At 42.4% G+C, this 12,457-nt stretch overlaps 1 protein-coding gene across 1 annotated transcript in view; it reads left to right on the top strand.

The window, feature by feature from the left end:
* Positions 1–12,457, top strand: part of TIAM1 (TIAM Rac1 associated GEF 1) — a 444,435-nt gene that overhangs the window by 221,352 nt on the left and 210,626 nt on the right. Inside the window, exons 5-6 of the mRNA XM_078658396.1 lie at positions 1,898–2,070; positions 9,806–10,030. Coding sequence (XP_078514522.1) covers positions 1,898–2,070; positions 9,806–10,030 — 398 coding nt within the window. The remainder of the gene's footprint in view (positions 1–1,897; positions 2,071–9,805; positions 10,031–12,457) is intronic.

Here is a 12,457-nt window from a genome sequence, read left to right as displayed (position 1 = left end):
GCTGATGGTTATGGTGTGTAGACATTATCAAGCACTTGTAAGGCATTGTAATTAAAGAATGCTTGGGTTGTAACTGAGATACTGCATCCATGGATGTAGCCAGGCATATGGCCCACTCTGTGTGTTGTTAAACTGGCTAACCACTGCAGAGGCAACACTCTAAGACTGAGTGATATCTGCCAGGTATTAAGGGGACACTAGAAGAGTTTTGCGTGGAACGTTTGCTCTGTGTTACCGGGGATGTTTGAGGTTAACTAGGCATCTTGCTTTTGAGCATTTTGGGTAATATTCGAGGAGTTCTGTTGGTTCTGTATCAGGACCATCACAATATATGGACTTGGAGACACTGGCACTCAAGGAACATTATGGGGTGACACTTGAGGAACATTGTGGGATATACAATGGGCCATGCTCCACACGGGGAGTACTCTGGGGAATGTATGAGTAGCGGTTTGATTTTATTAATTTTATTGCAGTATGTATTTGCAGCAGTGTGGGAGTTGGTGGTTTAGCAATGTGAGGGCATTTGTGAAGGATTCTCAAGGGACCTTGTGAAGCTCTTGGGTTAATGTTAAAGAAATATCATTGTAGATATTTTCATTAAAGTGGACTTTTGCAAAAGGCTTTGTATTGAGGATATTTTAGTCAAACTATGGGGCAGGCATATAAAGAACATTAGTGTTTTGTTTGCTGAGCGTGTTTTCACTCTTTTGTGGACCATTGTTTGGGCAGTGAATGGGGGACGATGTGAGGAGGATTTTATCGCGATTGGGGAACATTTTTGAAGAATTTTCGAAACTTTTTTTGCATGTTTGAGGAGCTGCATAGTGGTATTTGCAGAGCATTTAAGGGATAATTGTGCAGGCAATTAACATATTTGTTATTGCAGGGGTAGCGAACATTCCATAGTGTATATATGTGCTATAAGCTATGTCTGCCGTAGAAGAAGTTGTTGCTTGTTGTTGAGAGAAGGCCTTATACTAATCCGGAAGCTTCCTTTGATTGAATAGTTTGGGTGAAAAATGTAGAAAGCTCTTGTTACAAACCAATGCGATGGAGGGAGAGAGGTGACAAGATGTGCCTCTGTCAATTTTCCTGCATTTGTTGTATCATTGGAGAAAGGATGGAGAAGTGGTCGCCTGAGAATGATTGAGCTCTACGTTTTAGGGAGGTTGCCCGAGAGATAAACTAGCTCTACCCTGAAAGACGGGTGAATGCATAGTGCTATGTTTTGGGAGTGGTAGAAGAGGCGACAACAGTTGCCGGTCCTGGAAAAGACACGGGAGGCTAAACATTGATATAGAAACCATGAGGATACAGTAGGCAGGAAATATGAGCATTCTATATGCTGGACTTACATTGCTGGGTGCATCCATTAACATGCAATGTATCTAGGAAAACACCTTGGTGCAACCACAATCAAACGCAGTTCCCTCGCACCAGGCTCTCGAATCTTAAAGACGTGTAATATTAATAGGTACAAATTCGTACATATGAATTTTGTCCGTTACATACGGTCTGGAATGCTGCTCCAGTTTCATGTCCCCACCGCCTTCACTGCTTTCTGGCTTATGTGTACAGTGTTGTTCCGTGTAACTCGCCTTGTGACTGGGATGCCTCCTACAGTACATGTTCACTGTAGAGCTCTTGGCTGCTCCATTGACTTAAATGAGCTATATCAAGAGTTATAATGAATTTTATACAAAATCTGTTGCCGCCTGTGATTTATTGTGGCAATGAGCCGGCGACATGGAAGTGTCCTTTAATCCCGCCTTCCTTTGTCATTATTGACAGTCGCTAAACATTGTGGTTCCACGGCTACACTAAAGATATGGAGCTCGTCAATGTGGTTTTACGATGTAAATGTACTGCTAATGCCCCGCTTTTATTTCCCCAGGATGCACTTTATTCTTTTATGAGAGTGATGGACGATCCGGCATTGACAATAACAGCAGCCCGAAGCACGCGGTCTGGGTGGAGAACAGCATCGTGCAGGCTGTGCCTGAGCACCCAAAGAAAGACTTTGTTTTCTGCCTCAGTAATTCCCTTGGAGATGCCTTCCTGTTTCAGGTTTGTCTACTCAATTGGTCTGGTTTGAGAGGGCAGATGTCTTCTGAGTTACCAGTTGCTTTAAATGTGTCCTTTTGCTCCACCCAGTGGAGTACTACTCTCAAACCTCATGCTATTGGCTGTTTGGTGTTTCATTCTGTCTTCCAGTAAGTGCTTCCATTGCCATGTATAAGGAACTATTTTACATCTGAAAAGCAAACCCAGTCATGCTGTTGTCGCATTTAATTATTGATCTCTGATATGCATTCTACACAGAAAGCAATAATGTTTGCATCCTTTTTCTCATTATTGACAAAGGCAGTATGGTAGGCTTTAATGTCATGAATAGCCTCTCTACATGCAGTACATGTAAACCGTATTTGTGAATGCCTGTGTTTATATTTGTTGGTACGTTAAAGCGAGACCTTTTGGCTTTGACAGTGCTTGTTCGAAACGACAATTGCTTTGCTCGCTCTAGTTCATTTATCATTTAATGTACCCTTTGGTTGTAGGGTATTACACTGTTTGGTTTTACACTTGTGCATTTATCTATTCCTCCAAAACACTATAGGTTTGGTGCCTTGGCTTTACTGTTGAGTCGTTTTTATATTCCTATCTTTATTTTTGATTTATGGTGTGCTGTATTGTGTGAGAAGGCACTAAATAGTGATAAAGCAGTTCTAATTCAGTAGTAATTATCTTTATTCGGTCCTTAAAAATGATCATAAAAGTACATATTCCTAAAAACCTTTATAGTGGTAAAGACATAGCCATTCATCATACGCAGCTGCAAAAACGGAATCAGCAGTAATAATAAATACTAATTCATCATATAAAAGTACAAAGATCACAAAACACATGCTCCAGCCCATCTCCCTAAATTCAGAAGAGCAATCATTTCCTACAGCTTAAAGTGTGTTTTAAAAAAAGAGCTAATGCCATATCAGACCTGTGGAATTAATCAATTATAAAATCAGTGCAGGTCTACACCTTCTAATACCCCAGCCCTTAAGCATCAGAATTAATAGCTTCCTAGTTAATTGGGAATAACCTTTACCAAAAAACATAAAATGTAGCAGACTCTGTGCGGACGTCTCATCACAGGGGCAGACAAGAATGGAGCTGGGGGCATGTTGACCCAGGGGGAAACATAAATGTGATCTCATGGTTCCCATCCTAAATCTCGTCAAAAGCATTCTGTCCCATGTGTTCTACTCCCAATCAAGGTATGGCTCCTGGGCACCTGGATTCGGAATCAAAACGCACTCCCTAACGTGAGGTCTGGTGAGCTCCAGCGCATCCCTTTCACGCTTCTTATGATCTAAGCCATGATCTGTCAAGTTAAGTTAGCTCTCATGGCTTAGAATGTTTTTTTGTGCTAAATTAAGAATTTTACACTTTTTTTTTACGGAGTTTTATATAGCGCGAACTTGACCCGGCATCGGGTATCAGAGCGCTTTAAATTGCACCAGTTGCGTTACATTCATTTTTGTTGGGCCCGGGGAGATTTGCCCAGAATCACAGGATGTTCAGCGTCTTTGCCGAGACTCGAACCCGGTTCCTCAGATTCGAGGTCGACCGACCTAGCCGTTAGGCCAACTCCTCTCCTCTACATTACAAAGCTATGGAATCTGCATTCCCCCATCACAATTAAGCAATCATTGATAATATCTTGATTGAAAGTGTTTTGCGAATTTATCAATATTGAACATCACAACAGGAAAGGAGCCAAATTGATGGATATCCCACATAACCCAGGAACACCTCCTGGTGGACCTTGGACGTGGGACTGCTCGGCGGAAGGCCAAGCAAGGAGTGTTCTAGAATCAATATGGCAACCCGGGGAAGTGGGGACAGTTTCCAAAAGCCCTTTATCAGCAGAAAACAGAATGAAATGGATGTTTATTGTTTTAAAAAACAAATTGCTTGCCTTAGTACTAAACAAATAAAAGGCAGAAGTGAGTGCTTTTCCACTGTGGCATGGGAGCTTATTTAACTATGGTACAGAGAAGGTGTTTTTGCAAGGTGAGCAGTATGCACACATGCACAAGCACATTTGCACATACAGAATTTTAAACCTGGTGAAATATCTACACGATTAAATGCTACTAGCCTTAGAAATAAGTGATTTGTGTGGATTTCATGGAGTACTTCTGAAACGTGTCAGTCTCCCTGAAATGTCTTAGTAACCTGGCAGCGCAGATTTCCAACTTTTTAACCTAGCATTTTGTGAATCCAGAACTCTGTGTTTCTAGATGTATACGTCATGTAGTAGAATTCAGTAAACAATGCACTAACCGGACAATCTTCGTGTCACAAATTGCTGCTTGCACTGCCACATTGGTAGCATGTTGCTATCGCGAGCTTGAACCACACAGACCCATGATTTTTTCAAAGTTTATCACGCTTCCTTTTCTCTTGTCCCTTTGTTTGTTCTGCACCAGCCTGATGGCGATAGGAAGAGGTTGGGATGTACCTGGAAATTTGTACACTCTTCTGCTTGTAACCTTCAAGAACACTGGGTAGGGCGAGTACAGGTCAAGGCCCAAGATAAGAATACTGCAGTAATCCTAGTAGCAAAGTATTAGTCGAAGTGATCAGTGCTTTATCTGTGTGGAAATGTATATATGTATGTTGGGTCGCAGACAAAAACGACTACACATAGGGTTCTAATATTAGGTCAGTGTAGTCTGCTAATAGGTTTGAAGTTCTCGCGAGAGGAATACTTTTTATTTAAGATCCTCCCAAAAATAGAGTTTGATTCAGAGAAATGGATGGCAGAAGTAGATATATCTGTTCCAGTGATTTGTGTGTTTCACTCAGTCTGTGATCTTTGTTTGATTCGCTGTTCATTTTTCCAGGTGGAGGTGGGTTTGAGTGTTGTCAGGGTACAGCTGATCTTTTAATTGGCATTGTTAAATGAACTGACCAGAGTACACACATTGAAGAGAAGTGGTAAAAAACATGAACCCTGTGGCAAACTGACTGCATTTATACCAGGCACACTTCCTGCTGGTGGACTTGTTGGATGCTGTTCTGATTAGTTGACTGAAAAAGTTCAGCGCATTGCTGTGTTTGCTACACCTTTCACTCTTTTAGTCTTGTTCGTAGGATACTGTGACCCAACATAGTATGCCGCGGATAATGCTATCCGAATCACTGCTGCCTCGTGGCCTTCACTAAGAGCTGGTCCTCCACGATATTCTCTTCCATGGTTTCTGTTTCTGTAATGGGTTTCCGCTATGACCACCCATAGGTTTAAAACCCTCGTCGCCAATAGTTTCTGAGCGAGTAATTGTCTGCAGTGTCGCTTCATCAGCTTGTTTTATGTGCCAACTTAGCGAATAATGCAGGGGGTGGAGGTAAATATGACCAGGAAGAACTACTTTTTATTGAGTCCATTTTTTCTTATCTTTGCAAAATCAAGTTTGACGGTCTGCATTGTTGTGTTCAGTAACACGACAAATCGACCCACGGGTTTTTCATTTGCAGGGGCTCAGTCTTCAGACCTGATTGACAGAGTGCGATAGCTGGATTGTGTGATAGGGGAGTCTATTCTTTCTAGTTGATGGGAGAACAAGCAAGCTGCAGCAGTGGTCTTGCTGCTGCTGTCTCCTGAGACTCGTCCCTTCTGATTTATTGACTGCAGCATCAGTCGAGTTGTCTGCTTTCAGGAGATTTGCAGGTGGGCTTTCCTGCAAAGAATGCTTCTTGTAGCTCTACCATGCTTATTCGGAATAAATGGTAAAAATGAGTGAAAACTATTGATTGCTGTTGGGTTCTCAGGCAGAATAGTATGTTAATAAAGCTGATAGCGCAGCAGGGATTTAACCTTCAATAATGGTGTAGCCTCGTGCTACTTTTAGAGCCAAATATAGATGTTTTGAACAAAAATAAACAGAAATATTGGACATGCAGGTCAAGAAAGTTCAATGTTCAGCAGAGTAAAGTAAGTGGAGCTTCAGAGAACGAAGACAAACACATGACCTCCATCTTAAAAACGAATCTTGTAATACGCATTTCTAGAACAATTGACAAGCATCTTTTGTACTAATGATGTCCTGCATGTATTTTATAATTCTACCTATTGCAATATATTTAATTTACTTCTTTAAATTGGGCGTCGTTTTAATAGGCTGGGCCGTTGAGTCATTGTGCAATATTGGCTCTTGTTGCTGTGGTAACGGCTGCAGTGATGCGCTGTATTTCTGCCTGCCCAGTGATCATGACCAGGCAGAGAATAGAGAAACGTTACTCAGCCTGGATGGGTGTTTTAAGAGGACAGACCGGGTTATTTTACTGCCTGCTACCCACTGGCGCTCCAGTGCAAACCCCTCCTGATTCTTCCCCACACCAGTGGCATTGACCACATTGTGTGGTCCTCTGCTACTAACACAAACACTCACACACTCTAACACTCACTCTCTCACACCACTCGACTCAAGGACACCCACTAATGCTCCCCGCATAGACTGCCTAAGTTAACACCATCAAAGATGCATTATGCCAGGGGTGTATGTCCACCAGATTTAATTTCCACACACCGTGACTTATTTTTCATCGAGAGACTTTGCCTTAGAGCAGGAGAGAGAAAATCAGCAAATGGAGAAAGAAAGAAGAATGATAGGTTAGAAAACGGAGTCGGAGGAAGAAAGCAGAAAGCAGAAATGACCAAGAACCTGGAAGAATGCGATAAAGAGACAGGAAGTATCGGGCGGAGGAAAAAAGGCATAAGGTGTCCTCAGAAGACAACACTGGTGTTTCGCATTGCCAGCAGGGGATCCGAAATTAACCTTTGGCCTCTGCTATTACTGTTATTATAATTTTTGTTACCGTTATTGCCATTATTATTATTCCTTACAAATTAGGCCCTAATCACACCCCACCACTGCATGGGTTGCTTCTGTAGTAGCCCCTGTGGCTAAGGGTTCAGGTGTCCCTGTAATGTCTGCTGTCCTCTGTACATTTGTGCGTGGCAAAAGTAGGTCCTTTGCTCTGAGCATCAGATTAAGCGGCTTTTGCATATCTGCCAATCGCAGTATTTTGAGAATATACTTTAATGAGCATTTGTAGTATTGTTTTTCCCAGAATCGAATTTTTACTTGTTGAAGCGTATATCAAGTCGTTTCCCATTCCTCGCTTTACAGCGCAGACAGTCTTGCAGCCCGATGCAAGTCAGGGCAAGCCCAGCAGTGTTGCGTCTCAGCTGATAAACGACAGCACAGCTGCACTGGAAGCATTGATTCAAGGTGCATATTAGAAAATATACTTGATCCGCTACTGCTCGAACAGCCAGGTCTTGCGCTGCTTCCTGAAGGCGAGGTGGTCCTGGGTCAGGCGGAGGTGGGTCGGAAGGGAGTTCCAAGTCTTGGCGGCCAGGTAGGAGAAGGACCTTCCTCCTGTGGTGGCTCTTCGGATGCGGGGGACGGTGGCGAGGGCGTGGCCGGTCGATCGAAGCTGGCGTTTGGGAGCGTAGAAGTTGAGGCGGCTGTTGAGGTATCCTGGGCCTTGGTTGTGTAGGGCTTTGTGTGCGTGGGTGAGGAGCCGGAAGGTGATTCTTTTGTTGACCGGGAGCCAGTGCAGGTCTCTCAGGTGTCCGGAGATGTGGCTGCGGCGGGGGATGTCCAGGATGAGTCGTGCTGAGGTGTTCTGGATCCGCTGTAGTTTCTTTCCCTCCTATTGTATTCCTATCACACCTTGTTTTTTGTTCTATGAAATAACATTTCAGACTGATATTTCATCCTAAAACCGATGCTCTGGCAGAGGAAGAATGGAGCAACTGAGGATAGAGTCCGGCGACCCACTCGCCTGGCAGAAGGGACCGCAGTATTGGCCACTTGGTTGCGGTCAAGTGGAAGGCATTGCTGTTACTCTAACTTGGCAGCTTTTCAACACATGAGGCTTCATATATCCTAGGATTCTCAACATGTTTTTGTGTGTGGCAAAACCCTCTCCTAAACAGGCCTTCTGATAAGGATGTTACTGGACATGCTGTGTCTTTGCACAACTCCGTCATGAACACCCTTAATAATGAGCAGATGAACAAACTCCATGTGCATATACTTTAAAGCAATGTTCACTTGCATAGAACCCAGCTAGAAATGCATAGAGTGCTGCTCACTGAATCTAGGCCAGCATGAAAATATTCATCTTAATTTAATTTAAGATACAACCTTTTACAAGTATACCATTTTCAGCTCTTCATGGTACTTCTATTCTATGCCTTTGATTTTGAGGATGTAGCATAGATACATTTATTTATTTATTTATTTATTTGCACTCTTGTATCGCGCTGGGAATCGACTCCCAAAGGAGTATCTCCGCGCCATTGGCAGCATCTCAGAGCAACAAAGCCCTATCCTATAATTTATTAATTGTCCAACCAGAGCTAGTAATTAAACAAGAAAGTTTTTAATTTTTTCCTAAAGGGAAAGAGTTCCTTACATGATCTAAGTTCATAAGGAAGTTCATTCCAAAACTTCGGGCCTGCTACTGATAGCGCCCTTCCCCCTTGTCTTGTCTTCCAGAACCTGGGGACAACTAACAGTTCACGATCTCCAGATCTCAGAGATCTTGAGGGGATGTAAGGACTAAATTTTTGTGTTGGGTAATGAGGACCATTACCAGTGATGCACTTGTGGATGATGCAACAAGTTTTAAACAACACTCTCTGTTTCACTGTGAGCCAGTGGAGTTTATTTAGTAGTGGTTTAGAGGGAGTATGAGCCGGGGCATTGAGAACAAGGCGGGCAGCCGTGTTCTGCACCACTTGTGCTTTTCTCCAAAGTTCATTATGATAAACAGGTCCCACATAGTACTCCCTCGTCACCAGCCCGCTCCACATGGCAGAGGTGGACTGACTTTCGATCACCAGACAAAAAACTTTGCCTTCTGCCTCTCTGCCAGAAAGCAACCCTTAGACAACACACATATCCTACACACCCACAACACACATATCCTCCACACACACTCGCCCCATGCACACACCGGGTCCCCATTGCACCCACACTCTACACCGCATAGATGTGCGCACAACTTTAAGATATAGGTTTGAGGGCAAGAACCTGCTCTTGAAGCTCTATTAAATGTTGATCTATTTGATTATCCCTTTGCATAGCCTTTATTGTGTGCCTCAAGGATGATACAATGACGAGCAATGCCTTTACAAAAACAAATCACAACTGTAGTACTACAGATCTCATGGCCATAAGTGGTAGTTTGTGAGAGAAGGCGAAGTGACGGTCCTATTCTTCAAATTGGCAACATGAGACATGTTTTGGTTGATGGATCAGCGCACATTTGGCATTGAGACAAATGGTTCTTTTTGTCAGATTGACCCCCTGAATTTACCATTCAGAACAAAGTGAAGAGCCTCACTTGTTATATTGAGACAGGGCAAAGTGAGGCATTGCATTGGTAATAATCTGTCTGCAGAATGTTACACTATCATTCTCCAGGGCTCTGATGTACCTATAAAGTCACAGAGGTAACCTTACCCATGATCAACTTGTCAATTAACAAAATGTCACAAAAATATTTTCTGATCTGCATATTAATCCTAATCTTGTGATGTGCATTATCCAGTATGTCAGTCAGTCCAGGAGCAATGGCCTGTTCTTGTAAAGTTGTTGCATTCACAGGTGACTGGAGGGAACGTTCGATATAGTGCAAAGTGTAAAGTTAAGATTTGTAGGAAGCAGAAATGCATGGATGGCAACTAGACATTTTCGCGCTTTTTTTTTCCCTACCTGTGTAGACCAGTAGCCAGACGGAACTGGAAAACTGGATCACGGCAATGCACTCGGCCTGTGCCACCGCCGTGGCAAAGCAACATCACAAAGAGGACACTCTGAAACTGCTGCGGAGTGAGATGAAGAAGGTGGAGCAGAAGATTGACATGGATGAGAAGATGAAGAAAATGGGTGAAATGCAGCTGTCCTCGGTAACAGAGTCAAAAAAGAAAAAGACAATCCTGGAACAGGCAAGTTTTATTTACAAATGTTTGCAAAAAATGGAATTGCAGTGTAAATTACAAATGTGTGTCTTGCTTTGGAGCTCAGAAAAATCTTTCATTGGGTATTATAGCATGAGCTGGGAAATCACTGTTACATATTTATTAATTGTTTTAGCACTTTTCTAGCGTGGACAAGATGGCAGCTTCAACAGAGGGTCGGGCCCGGGTTAACACAAATGGGAAAGGAGGTAATCGGCTAAGATGAAGAAAGCATTGGAGCAATAGTTTCTGTAGCTCATGGCTATCAGCAGGTCAGAGTCTTAGACCAGCAACAAACCGTTATCTTAAGGATAATTCATTGGGTAGAGGAAGTTTTTTCGGCCACTTGTTTTGGCCGTTAGATTTCTAACTGGGCTCTAGAGATGGGAGCAGCTATCGCCTATGCTTGATTATTTTAGCAAGGGGGGCTCTTAATATTTGGGAATTATCAAATAGCTTCTGCTGAGATCCTTGTAGGAGACAGTATGAGAAGCCACTGAAGATTCTTTTTGGAGATTGTGGTTATACGTTTTTGTGATGTTGTTTGTCATACAATCTTGTGTAGACTGAGTTGCCGGAATCATTTGCCTAGTTGCTGATATCTGAGGTGACCGCATTGATTAATTTATCATGTATTGGGATTGTAGCAGTTGGCTGTGATGAGGCAGAGCCATAACCTTTAATAGCAAAGTGCCGTAGGCTTTATTTGATATTCAAGACAAGTTTGTGGTTTGTTTGTGACCACCTAGAACGTATTTTCATTATGAGCTTCTTAGAACAAGGTACTTTTTATCATGTCAAATCGACCTGTTCTGATGTCTTTAATGTCCATCTGGCTCATGGCCAAGATTAGTAAATTGGTTTAATTAAAGGAACTGACTATGAGATTTACCTAAGGAAGTTTATTTTCTTAACTTGTTTATACATATTGAAAGAGAACAGCACAGGTATATGTCATCAATATCATAAAAACCAAGGGAACAGCCTGAAGTGCAGCTGGAAAGCTTTGCAGTTTTAATGATGCGTTTCACCACATTTGTTGTGAGCAGTTTACTATAGTGTCAGGGCCTGATGGCCTCAGTATTGTAAGTGGTTTGCGATATGTTTGTAATACCTCCTTTCTTCCTATTCCCTAATTTATTTTCATGGCTCACTGTTACATGGATATATTTCCTATCTTGTCTGACAGTTACATAGGTGTTGCCGTACATATATTACATATGATGTAAAAGCAAACTTCTTATCCATACTCTAGAGAAACACCCTTTGCTAAAGAAGCTAAAACAATATTGTTTAACAGAGACCCAGTGGTTCCGGAACAGTCCAGCAAAAATTCTGAATCTAAGGACACTATCCAACTCATGCCAAGATGTAAAGTGTTCTACTTGATGCATCAGATTGAATGTGTTAACCAGTACCCCTGGCCTTAGTTTGCTATTCTCTTTGCACCCCTTCCCAATTTGAGCTTGTAATTGTTCAATGCTCCTTTTCATTGTATGATCTTAGGGCCTGGGACAGAAACAGTTTTTTTTCCACTGAACAAATCATAGGTCTGCAGGACACAATGCTCCACGTCTAGGCTAAGTACCATAGCACAATGTATCTAGAGCGCTTTAGGCAGAATGGCCTCTTGCACGGTAGTGACGGCATTGCAACCCTCAAGGAGAGGGAATTAGAACTACAACCTTCATCCTCCTAGCATGATAGTTGCAAGAATTGGCTTGAGGCCAATGAAGGATAAATTCTCTCGCTCTCTTTTGAAAAAAAGAGATGCTAGGGGAGTGGTTTGTGTTTACCTCTATATTGCACACTCGTCTTGCTAGGCCAATCTTCAAGAATGTTGTTTGGTTACAAAGCATATAGAGGCCACAGAGTAGTCAACTGTGCTGAATCATCAGATGTCAACAAAACAGGTTTGAAATTTATAGTACTGCAACAAAACATCTTTGAACTCGCACCTATGGAGTCCTAGTAATACCTTTAAAACCGTTGTGCTACGTACAAACCTAAATAGTTTGCAGTGTATGCAAGGAAAGTTTGGAAGTTATATGTGTCTGGCTTTTGTATCATTCCATGTCACCTTTGCCACTTTCTTTGGAGATTTTAGTATGGTGGCCTGTGTGGTCTTCAGTAGGACTTAGTACTTTCAGGGTAGGCAGTGACTTAAAGGGTGTACAGCTTCATGTTGATCTTGTTGAAGGGCTGACTGACAGCTTCCTTCTGACGAGCACCCTCTCTCCCCTCCTAAAAGCATACATAAGAGAGCACAAGATTAACTGACCATATGCCCATTGTACTATGCAAGAGACACTGTTTCCTCAGACTATGTAGACCACTTGAGAGTTCACTTTCTTTCCCATTTTCATAGATATTTTTCACTTTGTCTCTAGTATCTTGTTCAGTCTTTCGGCACAA

This window comes from Lissotriton helveticus, chromosome 8, assembly GCF_964261635.1.
Source record: "Lissotriton helveticus chromosome 8, aLisHel1.1, whole genome shotgun sequence".
Lineage (NCBI taxonomy): Eukaryota > Metazoa > Chordata > Amphibia > Caudata > Salamandridae > Lissotriton > Lissotriton helveticus.
The sequence above is the reverse complement of the archived record's forward strand: the minus strand, read 5'-3'. Positions and strand labels throughout refer to the sequence as shown.